Raw genomic sequence first — 18,588 nt, forward strand, 5'->3', positions numbered from 1 at the left:
GGAAATGAGAAAATTTGCCCGTTTACTTAATGCAAAAGAAAGCAATGCAAAAGTTACTTTTTTTATTATTCTTTATTTGGTAAATCTTCAGAAAACCCACCTATATGAAATAATGAATAAAAATATCCAATTCTTACGTATTTTTATCCTCTAAACATTAATATGAAACTTAAAAATGGCGCTCGGGACAAGAAACATCGAAAATCGCAAAAAAAAAACAGAAAAACGCAAAAAGTCATTAAAAATCAGCTAATATCAGCTTTGGCATTAGAGCCAAAGCACATATGACAGTCGTATTCGTGCATGGACGTAAGTAACACACAAGCTTTGGCGTATCCTGATATGTCAGGTCGAGGACTACGACCATCGTATATTGCTACGCTATGTTATGTGCTTTGGCTCTTAGCTGAATATTGATGCTAAATCAATATTCGTAATTATGCATAAAAACGTCACACTCTCCAATAATCTTGACCTTGACATATGTTGCCTTGCAAAGTATATGGGCTTTCCACACGTGGAAAGTTGTATAAACTATGTGGCATCTCGTTTCGCGTGGAAATTATGTATGCGTGGAGGCAGTAATTGGACACATGCTGTAATTTAATCTTCAAATTAAAAATTACCATACACACACGCGCGCGCGCGGAGGAGTGCAAGGAGGGCCTTGGGGCCCCCCCTCCCGCAACCCCTTCGTCCGCGCCGGTGGGCAGGGTGGACATCACTTTACAACTTACAAAGTACATGCTAAGTTGTAAAGCGAGGTCCACCCTGCCTATCGGCAGAGGGGTTGCGGGAGGGGGAGCCCAAGGCCCCCGTTGCACCCCCCCCCGTGCGTGTGTATGTATGTGTGTATGGTACTTTTTAATTTAAAGATTAAATTACAGCATATATCCAATATCTAGACATTTTAAGGAGTGCTACATTACCGCATGTGGCTGCAACATACATGAATGTATAAATCCATCACGTCAAGTGAATGTAGTCGTCAACTTTAATTGTTAATATCTCGCTTCGCGGGGCAGAGTGACACTTTTTTCTGCCAGGATCGGTCATTCTGTGCAAAAACACGTCGATTAAGCCTAAGTTTAACAAAATCAGTGAGAAGTGGGCTCTCCTTCACTATTACCCCTTTATGATGGTTTCTCTTCAACTTGCAAGTCCGATCGCCGATTTTTAAGTTTCATATTTATGTTCAGAGGACAAAAATACATAGGAATTGGGTATTTGTATTCATACTAGACATCGCAGACGCGCGCGCTATTTAACAACAAATACACAACTGTCAAAATTATGCTATGACAGCCGCTCACAAAGTTAGCGTAGCGAGAGAACCAATTAGCATCGCGGAAAAAAGTCAACAATAAACTTCCAGACTTTCGAGAAGACTTCAAGAGATGCGAGTATCGATTTAACATGCCTTTTTTAGATATAGGATAGGATAGGAATTTTATATAGGTAGGTTTTCCGAAGATTTACCCTTTATTCTTATTATCATTCTTGTACACAAAAAAAATTAGTCTTTAATCAAGACCTGCAATTAATACAATTATTGTTTTATATATAAGCAAGAATATATATTTTTTTTCAAAGAATTTTATATTTTTGTATTTCAAGAATATTATAATTTAATTTGAATACCTATTATAATTGTCACATAAAAAGTACAATATGATTATTTTGATGATAATGATGTATTCTTCTTTTTCCGATTTCTTCTTCTTTATTGTAACATAATAAAATTGAATTAACATTATTTGTGTTCACGTAGAGAATATTGAGTTTTAAGGACGTTCTCCGGCTCCAGTCGTGCTCAACTTGTATTCGTGCTTAAAAAGATGTTTATACAAAATATTACATATAATAACATCTAAAAAATAAGAAGTTAACTTCACGCGTGAGAACTCATGCGGCGTTGCCAAGTAACTGACGCCTCTTCTCTTCTGTCACTCTGAACCGAGCGAAAAATTCATCAAATCGCGTACTTTACACAAGTATTTCTCAAAAACGAGTACTACAAGGGTATTGACACTTAATTGCATATTATTTCTATTTTTATGGAGCATCATATACTAATTTTTCAAAAACATTTAGAGAAAACTTCTTTCACAATTTATTATAATGTCTCTTTTACAATAGCTCGGAATAGGAATTACATGTTAAAAGTTGAAACTTTGAAACTCAGTATCTCGATTTTTAATACCGCAAGAGGTATTGAAAATACTATCGCATAAAGCACACCTAAATTAACCCTCCGTAGTCACACCTATTGTTTCAAACAAGGAAGTCACTCTGGGTCATTTTGACCCGAGACGAACTTTGATCGTTCGCCATTTGACCATTTATCCACCGATCGTGTTGAAAAAATTCTCGAATTCACTTGTGATATTGCTAAATTAATTGCTACAAAAAAAAAGTGCCTCAAGAATTTTTAACATATAAAAAAAATTCGCGAAAAATTTTTGTTTTTAAAAAAAATTTTTTGTTTTTTGAATTACAGCTAGAGGGCGTCATGCCCGCCAATTTTCAAGTTACGCGCAAGATATTTACGAGCAAAGTTGAGGCTCGGGTCAAATTGACCCGGTGTGACTACGGAGGGTTAACGTATATTCACAGTTTCAAAAAAATCTAGAGAAAATCGATTTTCCAGAGAACGACTTTAAAATAAGATTAAACTGTCGATGATATATATAAACATTAATTTATCGTTATAATATGAATATTCTTGGTTTAAAGTACTTTTATTCTCTATCCAATATTTTTTGTTTTCTATTAATAAAAATTATTTTTGAATAATAAGAATATATTTTTCTTTATTGAAATATACAGAATGTCCGGTAATAACCACTGAACCTCTTGTATGCAAGTAGAGTGAATTAAACTGAGTAGAAAAGTTTTCTACCATTTTGCGAAATTCGCAATACTTACTAAGAAATCAATAATTGAAAAAGATCGGCCAATCTACTCTATTAGTAGAAGCGCGCGACGAGAAGAGATCCCCATTCCCAAGTATAAGAAGACTTTTCTACTCGGTTTAATTCACTCTACTTGCATACAAAAGGTTCGGCGATTATTGCCGGACACCCTGTATATAATGCTTTGATGCAAGTAATTTATCATTGTTTAATGCTGTAGGATCTCATTTTAAGATTTCAAGATTTATGTCAAAAATATCAACAATATTCTCTAAATAAGAATGTTCTTTTTTCTGTATATACATAGAGATTATACAAAAGAAAGAAAACATATGTATATGAACATATTTAATTTATATAATTATATGTATATGTATATGTATATGTATATAAAAAATTTTTTGGAGTAATGTATATTGCTGGCATCATATCTATTAAGTAATCTTTTGCAGTAACTGTATTGGATAATAACATTAGAAGCAAAAACTCATGTACATTTTTTTATAAACTATGCGTTAAGATAAAGTAAGTTTTATTGCATATTATAAGTCGAATCATTATAATTAGATAAATTTATAAAATGTACCAAAAATACTTTCTTTTAATTTATATATAGATTATATATAGATAGCTATAAACTTTGACCAATTGTTACAAAGTCCATTTACTGGAATTATATGTGTATTTATTTATTAAGGGGTTATTCCACCCAGACGTGTTAAAAAATAAGGCTTATTTTTTGAATTTTTTTCTCCGCTACTAATAAAGCAATCGAAAAATCATTTAAAGGGTTTTATTCTTTATATAATCAGGTATACAAAACAATTTTTTTTTTAATTTAAAATACAAAATGGCGGCGTGGCAGCAGGTCGAACGCGGACGCTTTTTTTTTTCATGGTGAGCAGCATAACAATTTTTAAACAGCACCTGGGACAAAATAAAATTTTTTTTTATTATCTACATTAGTTTTTCTACGGCGGTACACAAGATTATTGTAAAATATTGATTTTTCGCAAAATAGCACTAGTTTGAAAAACTTTTTTAAAAATTTTTTTTTCAAACTGGTGCTATTTTGCGAAAAATCAATATTTATATTTTATAATAATCTTGTGTACCGCCGTAGAAAAACTAATGTAGATAACGAAAAAATTTTTTATTTTGTCCTAGGTGCTGTTTAAAAATTGTTATGCTGCCCATTATGGAAAAAAAGCATCCGCGTTCGACCTGCTGCCACGCCGCCATTTTGTATTTTAAATTTAAAAAAAATTGTTTTGTATACCTGATTATATAAAAAATAAAACCCTTTAAACGATTTTTCGATTGCTTTATTAGTAGCGAAGAAAAAAATTCAAAAAATAAGCCTTATTTTTTAACACGTCTGGGTGGGATAACCCCTTAAAGAAAACCAAAAAGAAATTTCTCAGCATATTTTACCATTTTATATTATCGAACATGAGTATGTCAACTATTTTTTTAGACGTATAGTGCAAGGAATCAATTCATATGATTTCTTGCATCTGCTTACATAATTCAATGTGGCTACTAAGATTTTTGCATTAAAAATTACTTCTATATTACAAACGTATGTCGGAATATGCGACTTTAAAGTAAAAGTAACATTAAGGTGAAATTTGTATGCCATTTCAGATATTGGGTGTCACAAATCCTAAAGGCAAAAAACGATATATCGCTGCCGCTTTTCCGAGCGCCTGCGGTAAAACGAATTTGGCTATGATGCAACCTACCTTACCAGGTTACAAGATTGAATGTGTAGGAGATGATATTGCATGGATGAGATTTGATAATAAAGGAAATTTACGTGCCATTAATCCGGAGAATGGATTTTTCGGAGTTGCTCCCGGTACGAGTTCGGCCACGAATCCTAATGCTATGAGAACTATCTTCAAAAATACCATCTTCACTAATGTAGCGTCTACTAGCGATGGAGGAGTATATTGGGAAGGGATGGAAAAAGAAGTTGCAGATAATATCAAGGTATAAAACGATTCCTGTCTGTCTCTGTCAAAAAATGTTAATTTATAGTTATGATTATTAAAAGCACATAAACCGAATATTTATCTATATCTATATATAGTATATTTTTTGAAAATATTATATGAATATTTTATACATATTGCTTCCCCATAGAGGAAGCTTTGTTTTCATAAACTTCGTATATGGACCTTTGATCGCATATAAAGCTAGGTCTAATCAACCAAATTTTAAAGTATTATGTATGAAATAGGGGTAGAAAAGACCAAAGAAAAAATTGTTTTTTTAGTTTTTTATGCCAATGTGTTCCTTATGTTCGAAAACGTTGCAAAATCGTAATTTTAAAAAATGTCCGTATGTATGTATGTATACGTGTGTGCCAAATTTAACGAAATTTCTATAACTCAAGAACTGATTAACCAAATTTTAAAAAATTATATATGAAATAGGGGTAGAAAAAACTGAAGAATATAGTAGAATTAATAAAAATTGCTAATAATAAAGGGGTTACCGATTTTTGTTTAAAAAAATCTACGTGATTGCTCTAATTTTCGCAAATTTTGAGGTATCGAGCTTAATTTTTTTTATAGATAGAGTATTATTAAAGGTAGGTTGGTGTTGAATTTAGCAAGGATCGGTGAAGGGATTACCGATTTCGGCTTAAAAAATTACATGTATAAGTTGTATATGTAATTTTATATAGAGTATCATTAAAAGAAGGTTGGTATTTTGAATTTGGCGATAATCGGTAAAAAGGTTCTTTCTTTATATGTATGTATGTATGTATGTATGTATGAGTTTATTGTATATCCCCGCAGGGTTTACAAGGCGTTTTTGTGAGGAACGATCCCAAACTTCTTACAAATACCAATCCCCTTATACCCGACCTGGCCGCGTGCGACCCTTTACATCCTAGTACACCCCACCCTTTCGGACCCTGCCTCTCCTTTTCCTCCTCCTGGCCGTTTCTTCCGTTGGACTTCCGTTGGGACCCTCTTTCCGTGCTCCAACTCCTCAGGTCTCCGTCTCCTCACCGCTCCCGCCTCTCATCCTGGTACTACCCACCCTTTCGGATCTTGTCTCTCCTTTTCCTCCTCCTGACCGCTTCTTCCGTTGAACTTCTGTTGGGACCCTCTTTCCGTGCTTCAACTCCTCAGCTCTCCGCCTCCTCACCGCTCCCGCCTCTGTAACACAGGGGTAACCTCCTCTCTTTTCCCTTCGCCTCCCTCTCCTCTTCCTCCTTCTTCGACCCCCGGCCCCCCTATCCTTACTTCTCCTCCCATTTCCCCTCATCCTCGTTCCACACAATCTCCTTTCCTTCAACCCAAATTCTATTGACTCTCTGCTTCCGCCCTCCGTCCGCTCTTCTGCCTTCTTTCACCCTCTTCCTACAATTAATTCTCGGCACTCTAGGTCCTCGCTGTAACTCATATGGTCAGGTCCTCGTCCACCCCTATCCCCCCCTCTGCCTAAATACCCCACACCCTCCTAACAGCTCCGCTCCCTCCTTCTCCTCCTCCCACTCCACTATCAGCACCGCTCTCCCTCCCTCCCCACTTCTTTCCCAGACCCTTCTAACCCCCTGCGTGTCCGTGTATGTGCGCGCCTCCTATCTCACTCCTCCTTCTCCCTTACTTACTTGTTCACCTTTCACCTGCCCGCTCCTTCTCTTCCTTTCTCCCGCTTTTCTTTACCCTCTTCATTGCTTTCCTGCTTTTCTCGCAGCCTTTTCACACTTTCTCCTTTCTCTACTGTCACCACGTGCCTCGCCGCGCGCTCGCTACGCTCCGTCGATCTCTCTCGATCTCTCGATCTCCAACCTCAACCCTTCATCGTTGGGGCGCTGACGCGCGTTGCGCGTTCGCCCATTTTCTCTCGCGCTATCTCCTCCTTCACCGATATCCCCTCTCTCTCTTTCTTACCGGCCCGCTCCGCACGCTAATCCCGTCGCCAGTCCTACCGCCCTGCAGTGGTGCGAACCTACCCTTTTAAGGCAGCCGGCACCCCGCTCCGGGCCGGACCGCCAGTGATGTCCGCTTCCACCGTTCTCCTCGCCAGCCACCAACGTGCCACGTGTCACCACTCCGACCGGTTAGACCCTGCTCCTTGCCACCTCTCCCTCTCTCGATTCTCTCTCCTCTTCCGTCTCTGCCCCCTTCTCTTCCTGCTCTTCTCGCCGCGTCATCCTAACCTTACTTTCAACTCTCCTCTTCTCCCTCGACTTCTGGCTGCTTCACCTCGATTCTATCCTCACCTCCAATTCCACCGCTTCCTCTCCACCTCCTTCACACCCTTCTTCAATCCTGCACCTCCACTCTTTCACACAACTCTGTTTTCGACTCTATTTCTCCTCTCCGAACTTTCCACCTGCTCCCCCGCCGAAGGCTAACAGAGGAATCGGGTTTTTTCTTTATAAAATTTTGAATTTTTTGAGAATCGGTGAAGGAGTTACCGATTTCTGCTCAAAAAGTTACATGTATAAAGGTAAAATTTCATGAGCAGTGAAAAGTAGCAGCAGATCGTACTGATTGGCTACAAAATAGAGAAGTTCTAGGAACTCGAGAACTTCTCTATTTTATAGCCAATCAGTACAATCTGCTGCTGCTTTTTACTGCCCATGAAATTTCACCTTAAGTTGTACGGCTCCGGTAACTTAGCCGGTCAACTTCGACTTTATTAATTTTCATATTTTTTTATCGTTTGTTGGTCGTTTGTTGGTGATTGTTGGCCTAATTACAACGTTTGTTGGTTCTTAATTTTTTTTTTAATTTAAAAAGAAAAATTAGCATTAAGTTAGCCGGAAAAATTTTATTTTTAATTTCAAAAAAGCCTAATCGATGCGTAATCGTTTGCTGCTGATTGTTGGTCTAATTTTAGCGTGTGTTGGTTTATTATTAGTCTTAAAAACGAAAAAAAAACGAAAAATTATCTCACATATTAAAGTAATCGAAGATTGGTTTATTTGCCTACGACTTAAGCTTTATTTCTATCAATTTAAGGCTAACATCTATAAAACTGCCATATGAATACGGGCCTTAACATCGGCAGAAAATCACGAAAAGATAAAGAAACATGGTGGTTTGTGGGAAGCACAAAAGCCTTTCTGTTCACGTGCGCTCACGCATGTAAGTCTCCTTGCACCCCTCCATGCATGTGCTTTATAATTTCATTTTACAACTTAGCATGTACTTTATGTTGTAAAGCGAGGTCCACGCAGCCTACCGGCGGGGTGGGTGCGGGGGAGGGGGGCCGAAGGCCCCCCCTTGCACCCCCCCCCGTTGTGTGTGTGTGTGTGCTTTTCACGAACCACCATGTTTCTTGATCTTTTCGCGATTTTCTGCCGATGTTAAGGCCCGTATTCATATGGCAGTTTTATAGATGTTAGCCTTAAATTGATATAAATAAAGCTTAAGTTGTAGGCAAATAAACCAATCTTCGATTACTTTAATATGTGAGATAATTTTTCGTTTTTTTTGTTTGTAAGACTAATAATAAACCAACAAACGCTAAAATTAGACCAACAATCATCAGCAAACGATTACGCATTGATTAGGCTTTTTTAAAATTAAAAATAAAATTTTTCCGGCTAACTTAATGCTAATTTTTCTTTTTAAATTTAAAAAAAAATTAAGAACCAACAAACGTTGTAATTAGGCCAACAATCACCAACAAACGACCAACAAACGATAAAAAAATATGAAAATTAATAAAGTCGAAGTTGACCGGCTAAGTTACCAGAGCTAAGTTGTACATACATGTAATTTTATATAGAGTATTATTAAAAGAAGGTTGGTATTGAATTTAGCGGTAATCGGTAAAAGGCCCCGAGTAGAAATTGAAAATAATGGCTAGCTAGTCACGAGCTAATAAAGTTGTGTTATACATCACCACTGTCTAGTTTTTCTAGCTAGTAATGAGCCATAATGTAACGCTCACTTCTTCTAGTGACTTTATAAAAAATACTATCCAGTACTTATCTAGCAGAAACTAACTGCAACTAGATATAAAAACTAACAAAAAATTATTTAATTTTGTATTATAATTTTTTTTTTATCAAGAGTACATTCTAAACTTAGGACAATTTTTATTAACTAATTTTTATTATCTTTTTACTATATTGTTTTATTATTTTGCTGGCTATCTCACAACTGGTTTTGAACCCGGGATCTCAGGATGATCAGACATCAGACTCGTACCCTAGCTACTATGCTATTTTGATTTATTAACGCATACATATATTTTATTGTCTATATATGTTATATATATGTTATAACTGACGCAATTATATTATTTTTTTATAAATGCAATTAAATTTTATAAAACATACTAAATAATTAGCATTATAAATTTATTTACTTTATTTGCTTTATTAGATTTGCATAACAATGCAGTGTCATATCTGATATATGATTACTAGACAATTCGTCATGGGTAGCGACTGTTACGCGTCCCTAGCGGCCCCGAACAGAACCTTCCAAGTCGTGTATCGATGCGATTCAAAGATCGGGCGCGTATGCGAGTTGTAAAATAACTTTTTTAATAAATCCTTTATTTAAGCGGGGAGCACACACTTCTGCACAACGCATAATGCGTAAGCATAAGAAAATTGATTGGTCCATACACATATGCATAAGGAAATAGACCAATCAGTTCTCTTATGCTTATGCATTATGCGTTGTGAAGAAGTGTGTGCTCCCCGCTTAAAACTTAATTGATTATGTTGGAGGTGGTTTGAGAGCGTATGTTGAAGGGGAGAATGTACTGAAGACTGAAGGCAAACCACCTTATGTATATCGGAATAATTTCCAAAAAAGTAGAGGAAATAAAAATAATGTCCTTGTGCTTAAAAAGCTCGAATTTGTTTGGGTGCTTTGCCTTCAGTACAATCTCCCCTTTAACATACGCTCTCAAACCACCTCCAACATAATCAATTAAGTTTTACTAAAAAATTATTAAAAAATTTATTTTACAACTCGCATACGCGCCCGATCTTTGAATCGCATCGATACACGACTTGGAAGGTTCTGTTCGGGGCCGCTAGGGACGCGCAACAGTCGCTACCCATGACGAATAGCTAGATCACGAATAACTGATTATAATTTATATCTAGTAACAAGCTCTTTCTGACTTATGCTAAGACTCCATAGACGCGGAAACGCCATGCGGCAGAGTGCGTTGACCAATCACAAATTTTGATTTTGCCGCAGGCGACTTGCGGCAGCCTTCTGATTGGTCAACGCACTCTACCGCACGGCGTTTCCGCGTCTATGGAGTCTTAGCATTAAACATTTTATCTAACCTATATTAGTTAGTCACTATATAGTGACTAGGTAGTATAGGTGATAGAGGGGGAAGCCTTTTGGAGCGTGCGGATGGTCGGGAATTAAGTGGAGAGAAAAATAAGTTTTTGGAAAGGTGTGAGGCAAGGAGAATGGAGCAGTGCGTTGGAACCGAAGGAGGAGGACCAGAGAAAGCGGAGTAAATGAAGGAGGCTCCGAGAGGGAAGTGGATGGACAAAGAAAGAATTTCGGAGAGAAACGTTGGAGGTTAGAAAACGGAGGAAGAAGGAAGAGGAGGAAGAGACGTCAGAGGTGAAGCACAGAGGAAGAGGAAGATGACATTGCCATGACGGAAGGTGGCGCGCCGCACGGGAGAGGCGAGGCGATGGTGGGGCCCCGGCTGGGGCTGAGACGGCGCGGGGTGCCGGTCCCTCCAAAAGAGTGGGTTGGCACCACTGCGGGGCGTCGAGGCGCAGCACATGGGGCTCGCGGTGCCTGCGCGCGCAGCGACGATTGAGAGATCGACTGTCGCGGCAGCGAACGGGGGACTGCTAGGGAGGTCAATAAGCCGGGTGCGCAATCGATCGGGAATAATGAGTTGATCGAAGAAGATGAAAGCCCGGCGATAGCACGTGGAACGAAACTAAGGTGGAAGACGAAGACGGAGAGAAGGTGAAAACAGCGAGCAAAAGGAAAAGAGACACAAGAAAGTAAAAGAAAGGAAGGGAAGAATTAAGAAAGCAAGAGGAATTGCAGCGACAAGTGGAAGAGGAGAATGTGAAGAGGAAGCAAAAAGAGGAACAGGCTAGACAAGCTGAGGAAGTAGGCAAGGAAGATAAGGAAAGCGTGAGCAAAAGAAGAGGGAAGAGAAAAAGAAGGTAATAAGAACATAGAAGAACGTGAAATAAAGAGGATTATTGTAACTTAGCGAGCATTGACGAAATAATTGCGGTATTGTAAGAACGAACAGATTAAATGGTACTAGCGGAACAAGCGTGTAACTTTGTAATATAGCGGAAAAGAAAGGTCACAGGAAATAGTAAAGTAGAGGAGGAATTATAAAAGACTTCGGTATGATAAAATCTTGTAATTAGTACGCGTACAAAAAAATGATATCGGTTGTAATCAAGGTCTCACAAAAAATGTTAAAGAAAGGATAAGGTGCAAAGGAAGGATTACACAGGATCATATAGTTAACGTTACGTTGTTTATATAGCACATTGCATTGCGGATGTGAACACACGCACACTCACACACACACATAGTTATGAAGGAGGCAGTGAGAGAGGAAGAGAGAGGGAGTGTGTTGGTGTGCGTGTGGGCAGGTGTGCGTGAGTGAGCGTGAGTGAGAGAGAGAGGCAAAAGCTAAGCGGAAATGGAAGTTACGGTAATGTTAAGTAGAAGTGGAAAACTCTTAAAACGAATGGAATAAAACATCGATAGGAGAGAGGCAGGTACGGAGGGGAGAAGGAGGGAGCAGATGGAAGGGAGCCGGTAGGAAGGAAAGGAAGGAAGTTGGTAGAGGATTTAAGGAGGAATTAAAGAATCAGGAGAGATAGGACAAGAAATCAGGGAAGAAATAAGAAGAGAAAGAAAGGAAGTCGCGGAAGAGAAGGCCTTGGAAGCATTAAGGGAAAGGGAAGGTGGGTACTAGCTGGCATGTGAGGCCGCCCAATGGCCAGGATTTGAAGGGGAAACAGTGTAAAGGGTTGGGTACGTCTCTGTAAAACGCCATGTATCCCGAGAAGGGAATCATTATCTTTAATAAAAAAAAGGTAGTATAGGTTAGATATTGTAGCCTGAACTCCCGAAGTCAACATCAATTTGACATTGCGTCGATTGTAAAACCCCACTTGGGCTACTAAGCTCTATCAATTCATAAAAAGATTAAATTTAAAATTAAAAAGTGTGCAAATTAGAAACTTGCACATTGCTTTCTCATCATTACAGCTCACTACTATTGCTCCTATTTTATTTCGCTCATAAAGCTTTCTCTATGAGGCAGCCAAAACAAATAAATACTAATAATTATGCATCGAATAAAATACAAGCTTCCTCATAAAGGAGCTTTGTGAGCAAAATATAAAATAGAACCAATGGTAGCGATCTGTAATGATGAGGAAGCATTGTGCAAGTTTCTAATTTGCACACTTTTTTATATAATACTAACGGTAAGTAAAGAATAAATATTTGTAGCGATATTTTGTAAATATTTCTCAAATATTTGCTGGAAACGCTTGGAGCTTAATATAGTAGTGTGTATTACTAAATATTGTTGAGCGCAGCGAGTATTGTACAGCAGGGCAAAAGTAAAAAGACACGTTTATTGCAGAAATATGTTTAGATAGTTTATTACAAGCGTATACGCACGAGAGTCGAGAGAGCTACAGTCTTGGAATAAAAGGATAACGTAGAGCGTAAAAATGTAGGGAGCGTGAGCGCCCTCTATAGCAATGCTATTTGTATGATGTATTAACAAATATACAATATTATAAAATACGATGTATATATAATATTTTTATTTTATTATAGGTGGTAGATTGGAGAGGTAACGATTGGTTCAAAGGTTCTAAAATACCAGCTGCTCATCTAAATTCAAGATTCTGTACTCCAGCCAAACAATGTCCCATTATTGATCCTTCTTGGGAAGATCCAGCTGGGGTCCCGATCGATGCTATACTATTCGGAGGACGAAGACCCGAAGGTGTACCTTTGGTTTATCAAGCTCGAAACTGGCAACATGGTGTTTTTATCGGTGCTGCAATGAGATCTGAGGCTACAGCCGCCGCTGAACACAAGGTATATTAACATTTATATTGACGCTGCGCCAAATCTAATTATTTTAATCAAAAGAGCAAATGCAGATTTTAATAAAAATCTGGTCTCTATGTAAACAAAATACCACTGAAATATATAGAGGAAAGTCCTCTATTATGAGATAAGGATCCTAATATGAGATGGCGGAGTTTTTTCATGGTGGGATCAACAGATGGGGCCTATATAGGGCCTTTTAGCTTAACATATCTCTTATTAGGATTCTGTCTCATAATAGGAAACTTTTCTCTACTAACTGGGGCGCCCGCTAGGCCTGCGTGTGCGATATGGGAGAAAGAGAGAGAGAGAGAGAGAGAGAGAGAGAGAGAGAGGGAGAGAGAGAGAGGTAGAGAGGGGGAGAGAGGGGGGAGGGAGAGAGGGAAAAGAGAGGGAGAGAGAGAGAGGGTGAGGGAGAGGGGAGAGAGAGAGAGAGAGAGAGAGAGAGAGAGAGAGAGAGAGAGAGAGAGAGAGAGAGAGAGCAAAGTGTCTCAAGTAGCCCTCTGATGTCATTGTTTGTTCTTCTTGATCGACCTGTATCTTATCCCCACCCCATCCTCTCCACTCTTGACTACGTTGTGGGCTAGACAAAGATAAGGGAGGAACTTCTCTCTCATAACGCTCGCCTACGGTGGGTTTGTATAGCAGCGCGCGTTCCAGTTATGTGGGGTCTACAATGCGAGTCGTAAGTCATAAGTCGTAAGAAATTGACCAATTACAGTCGAATTTGACGAGAATAATCGACTGTGTTTGGTCAATTTCTTATGACTTACGACTCGCATTGTAGACTCTGCATTAGTATATAAATCTCAAGTACTCACAACTCATCGCATCGCGTAGATACACGGTGCGGTCTCACTTCGCGTATACTTGGAGCGAGACACTACCATGTATCTTGATTTTAGTGTAAAATACGTTTATAAAATACGTAGAAGTAAAAACCAATGTTACAAACCAACGTTACTGACTGAATCTAACATACTTTGTAGGGTAAGGTAATTATGCACGATCCGTTTGCCATGAGACCCTTCTTTGGTTATAATTTTGGACACTATCTCGCACACTGGTTAAGTATGGCACACGTGAAGAATGCCAAATTGCCAGCGATATTTCACGTAAATTGGTTTCGGAAAGATTTGGACGAAAAATTTTTATGGCCAGGATTTGGTGAAAATTCACGTGTTCTCGATTGGATTCTTCGAAGGATCGATGGCGAAGATATTGCCGAGGACTCAGCTATTGGCTTATTGCCGAAACCAGGATCTATCAATTTGGAAAATCTCAAAGATGACGTGAACATGACGGAATTATTTAGATTACCGAAAACGTTCTGGCAAAAGGAAGTCAAAGATTTGAAGGAATATTTTGACGCTCAAGTGGGAAATGATTTACCCGAAGCTATTGCAATGGAACTCATTCGACTCTCTGATAACATTAATAATCTTTAATTTCCTTATTTTATAATTATATATTAAATCTACTTATGTTCTTCAAGTATTCGCAGTTTTAATATAAAATTACAATAGTAATACAATTATGATATTGGTACAAAATTATGTAATAAGACTTTATCGACATAATAACAATCTTAAAAATAGAAAAGTTTTGTTTGATGTGCTACATTGTTACATTGTATAACACAAGATTTTACACAATAATTTTATATTAAAGTGTAGAAAGAAAATTATGAAGGATTGTATAAAAAATAGGAGAAAGATAATAATTGTTCATATAGAACGATGTCCGCTTTAAGTAAGTCTTTGATAAATAGAATTCGACTTTCTTTTAATAAAAATGTAATGTTATTTTTTTTATAATTAATTTTTAATATTGCATATTATTGCATAATATAACCAAATCATTTTATAATATTATTAAAATAAATTAATATTTAAAATATATGAAAAATGAAGTTTTGCTATTCCTATTTGTATAACTAAATTTTATTTTGCAATATTCAATAACGAAATAATCACTTTATTTTATTGTATAGATTTATTAATCATGTTTTTAAATATTTGACAACTTTTCTTCATTTCAATAATAAAACATCGCTAAAGTTGATCCTAGTTTAATTTATAACGAATTCGATTAGATGTACTTAGTGCGCACTGATATTAAAGCCGTTGTATACTGACCCGGGAGAAAAGAATTAGATCTGCCGGAGATATGACCAATGACCATCTGGTTTATCAGATCTGCAAATTGTCTTTATCTGGCTAGATCTGAACAGATATAACCAGATTTGATCAAATATAATTTGATTTGTCGAGATGTAATTATTTACCAAAAGTATCCAGATCTGCTCAGATATAATTAAAAATCTAAAAATTATAAAGGGATATAAAACACTATAAAATCATAAATATATCGATTAAATTCAAAAGTGTGCCATTTTATTATAAGCTTGGACTCCGATAAAACTGATATAAATTGTACCGTACACTTGATTTATGTACCGTTCTTTATACCATCGTTTGTCATATTTTAAATACAAGAAACGAATCTGATCGAATGCCATCTATCGGATTATCCGACATTTGCGTGTATAACCAGTAAATAATTCTTATTAATTAAAGTCAAAAATGTAAAGTTTCTAATAATTCTTATTCGAGTTGGTAAATTATTTATGCAAGTCTCCAAATAACAAAAATTTTTAACGTAATCTAGCTATTAAATAATAATCAAATTAAGAATTTTTTCACTTTTATTTATCCATTATCTATAAGCTTACAATGTACGAAATAACTTATATTTCTGTGATTATCTTTTGTATTTTAGATATAAAGCGAATTGATGAAAATGTTTTTATAACAAATAACTAATATTTTTTTGTTTATAAACAAATACTTGTCTTCTGCAAATTATATCTTTATCATAATTTATTTTGATATAATTATGTCAAAGATATTTAATTAAATATATTTAATTTGCTATGTATATAAATAAAATCATATTTATATATTCAAACATCACATTAGACGAATATCGATCATCAAACATTTAATTTATTATAGTTAAACATGACCAGATATCGTCAGACCTGAACAGTTTTCGATCAAACACAACCTTAGTTCGACTTATACCTGGACAGATATGGATAGATGTAATGTATTTTGAATCTCATTCGAGTATAGATATGGTTATATATAAACAGATACAGTCAGATCTGGACTGTTTCGATGAAATTCAATCACAGATATGGTTCGATCTGAGCAGATATGGTCCAATTTGAGTAGATATGGCTCGATCTGAGCCGTCAAAAATCACGCCATATATATAGTTATACAAAATTATATATGAACATATATGACCAGATCTGCGCAGACATGAAAAGTCATATCTGAGCCTATCTGACCAGACAGATCTGGTCAGACCTAATCCTTTTTTCCCGGGGATTTAACATCTAATCTTTAAAGTAAAATGCAAATATTGACCGATAAAATGCCTAATATATATTTTACAAATAGCACAATAAAGAATATTGAAGATTTCGTGATTTAACCCGTTTAACATGCACTTTACGTTGATTCGTATATGACGGCTTTAATGTGCATCAGTGTGCACTGACAATGAGTGTATACAATCGAATTCGCTATTAGGATATGTTGACTGAAGACATGCATATAGTATTAGAAGAGATGCTCCATGCAGATAAAATACATTTTATTTTAATATACTTTTATTTAGTTTTAATAGAAATATTCATGGGACAATTTTATCGTATCTAATATTATTTAATTATATTACATCTCTATTATGATCTATTTTATAGAAATTGCTATTAAATATACAATGATATGTAAAAACATATTATATTTTGTATGTGTGCATATTACAATATGCAATATGATAATAATTCAAAAATATCGTAAATATTGTAATTGCGCTAGCGCAGTAATTATGATATGTAATATTGAATCGTCTACTATAACTACCATTTAAATGATTTAAATGGTACATATTCGTTTCTTGATATATAAAACTTTTGTATAATTAAATTGAAATATTTGTTAAAGATATTTTATACTTTCTAGACTCTATCGTATATATTGATCATTGAAGTAAAAAAGATGACGTGAGATGAGTTAATTTGAACAAGATTTTGTGTAAATTACCCAGATAACCAAGTGTGTCTGAACAAAATCGCGCAAACCTGTGATTGCTTATGATGCTGGTCACTTGCCATATATTTGCTTTAATGATTTCGAGTAATTTAATATTTGAAGCAACACGCAGGCAACATATTGGTGTATGTATTGCCAGCAAATTTATCGACAAGAGAGCAGCATCAAATTTACTTCGCGTTGCTAGCAATATAACAACATATTGTGTGATCCTATGAATTATTACAGCAACATGACAGCAACAGCTCGAATTTTGAATCAGTTAAATGGGTGATGATTTTAGACCGCAGCATAAGTTGTCAACAAGTTGCTGGCAAGTTGCTGTACAAAATTGTTATATCGTGAAGGCATCAACTTGGCGACAAATGCGGACTCAGTTGCCACAATTCTGATAGCAACATATACTATGTTGTCGGCAACATGCCAGCAACAATGCAAAAACGTTGCTATCTGGGTAAATTTCTTTCTCGATGCAGTCAAATATTATATATTCGGACTCTGCATTTTTTACACTTTTGCATTTCTAGCAAGCTTTTGATCATTATAACGTTTCTTCCTGTGCTGCTTTTTTATTATTTCATATTTGTTATGTAAAATTACCATATATTCGCCGTACAGCACAAAATATTTTTAAAATATTTTTAAAATATTGCAAATAAATTCAATAATATTTGTAAAATCTTTTAGAAATAAAATTCAAAAATTGAGCGACCCAACTGGCCAGTTCCCATTTATTACGGCTCACAACGTTTCGACTACAATTTGGTCTTTCTCAAATGAGATTAAATTAGATACGCAACAATACATCATGTGTCGATCACCAGACGTTGTGTCCAAGCTACATCGTGCGAATGCCACGTTAGAAACGAATTATAATAAAAGTTTTGTAAGAAACAAATATGTCAAATTATGATTCCAAGTCGTCTACAGACGATTCCGAGTCTCGACATCAAACTCGCGAAACTCATGTTCGACCGTTAGACGCCGTGCCGTCGTAAGCGGAGAGCTGCCCAGAGGCGCCGTACGGCAAACCGGGCTCGTGCGACGACCGGTCCGCGAGAACCGGCCGCCTAGTAAGTTTGTCACATTGTTTTGAGTCTTTCGACTCACGAGACTCCTAGAGATATCATTGCCACCTTTGTATTGTAACGGCCTGACTTTATCGAACGCGGACTGGTGTGCGGGATCAGGAGTCCGATGAAAGGCCCAGAGACAATAATCGATTTAGGTGGTACATGCAGTAGTTTATTCGGCTTAGCTTATTACATACATAAAGTGGTATTATATATAGCGCAGGGACGGGTGGAACGCGATATATACAACGAAGGGGCAGTGCCGGTGCACTCGATAACGGACGCGGTAACACGCTATTCGACGGACTCGGTAGTATTTGATGTAGCGCGGGGACGGACAGAACGCGGTATATACAACGAAGAAGTAGTGCGGGTGCACTTGAGTAGGAAA

At 36.7% G+C, this 18,588-nt stretch overlaps 1 protein-coding gene and 1 long non-coding RNA gene across 2 annotated transcripts in view; both read left to right on the forward strand.

The window, feature by feature from the left end:
* Positions 1 to 17,835, forward strand: part of LOC139815797 (phosphoenolpyruvate carboxykinase [GTP]) — a 38,980-nt gene extending 21,145 nt beyond the window's left edge. Inside the window, exons 6-8 of the mRNA XM_071782974.1 lie at positions 4,563 to 4,910; positions 12,719 to 12,985; positions 13,987 to 17,835. Coding sequence (XP_071639075.1) covers positions 4,563 to 4,910; positions 12,719 to 12,985; positions 13,987 to 14,445 — 1,074 coding nt within the window. The 3' untranslated portion in view covers positions 14,446 to 17,835. The remainder of the gene's footprint in view (positions 1 to 4,562; positions 4,911 to 12,718; positions 12,986 to 13,986) is intronic.
* LOC139815811 (uncharacterized) overlaps positions 1 to 18,588 on the forward strand; it is a 141,175-nt gene that overhangs the window by 45,336 nt on the left and 77,251 nt on the right. The window lies entirely within an intron of this gene.

Source organism: Temnothorax longispinosus, chromosome 7, assembly GCF_030848805.1.
Source record: "Temnothorax longispinosus isolate EJ_2023e chromosome 7, Tlon_JGU_v1, whole genome shotgun sequence".
In the NCBI taxonomy this organism is placed as follows: Eukaryota; Metazoa; Arthropoda; class Insecta; order Hymenoptera; family Formicidae; genus Temnothorax; species Temnothorax longispinosus.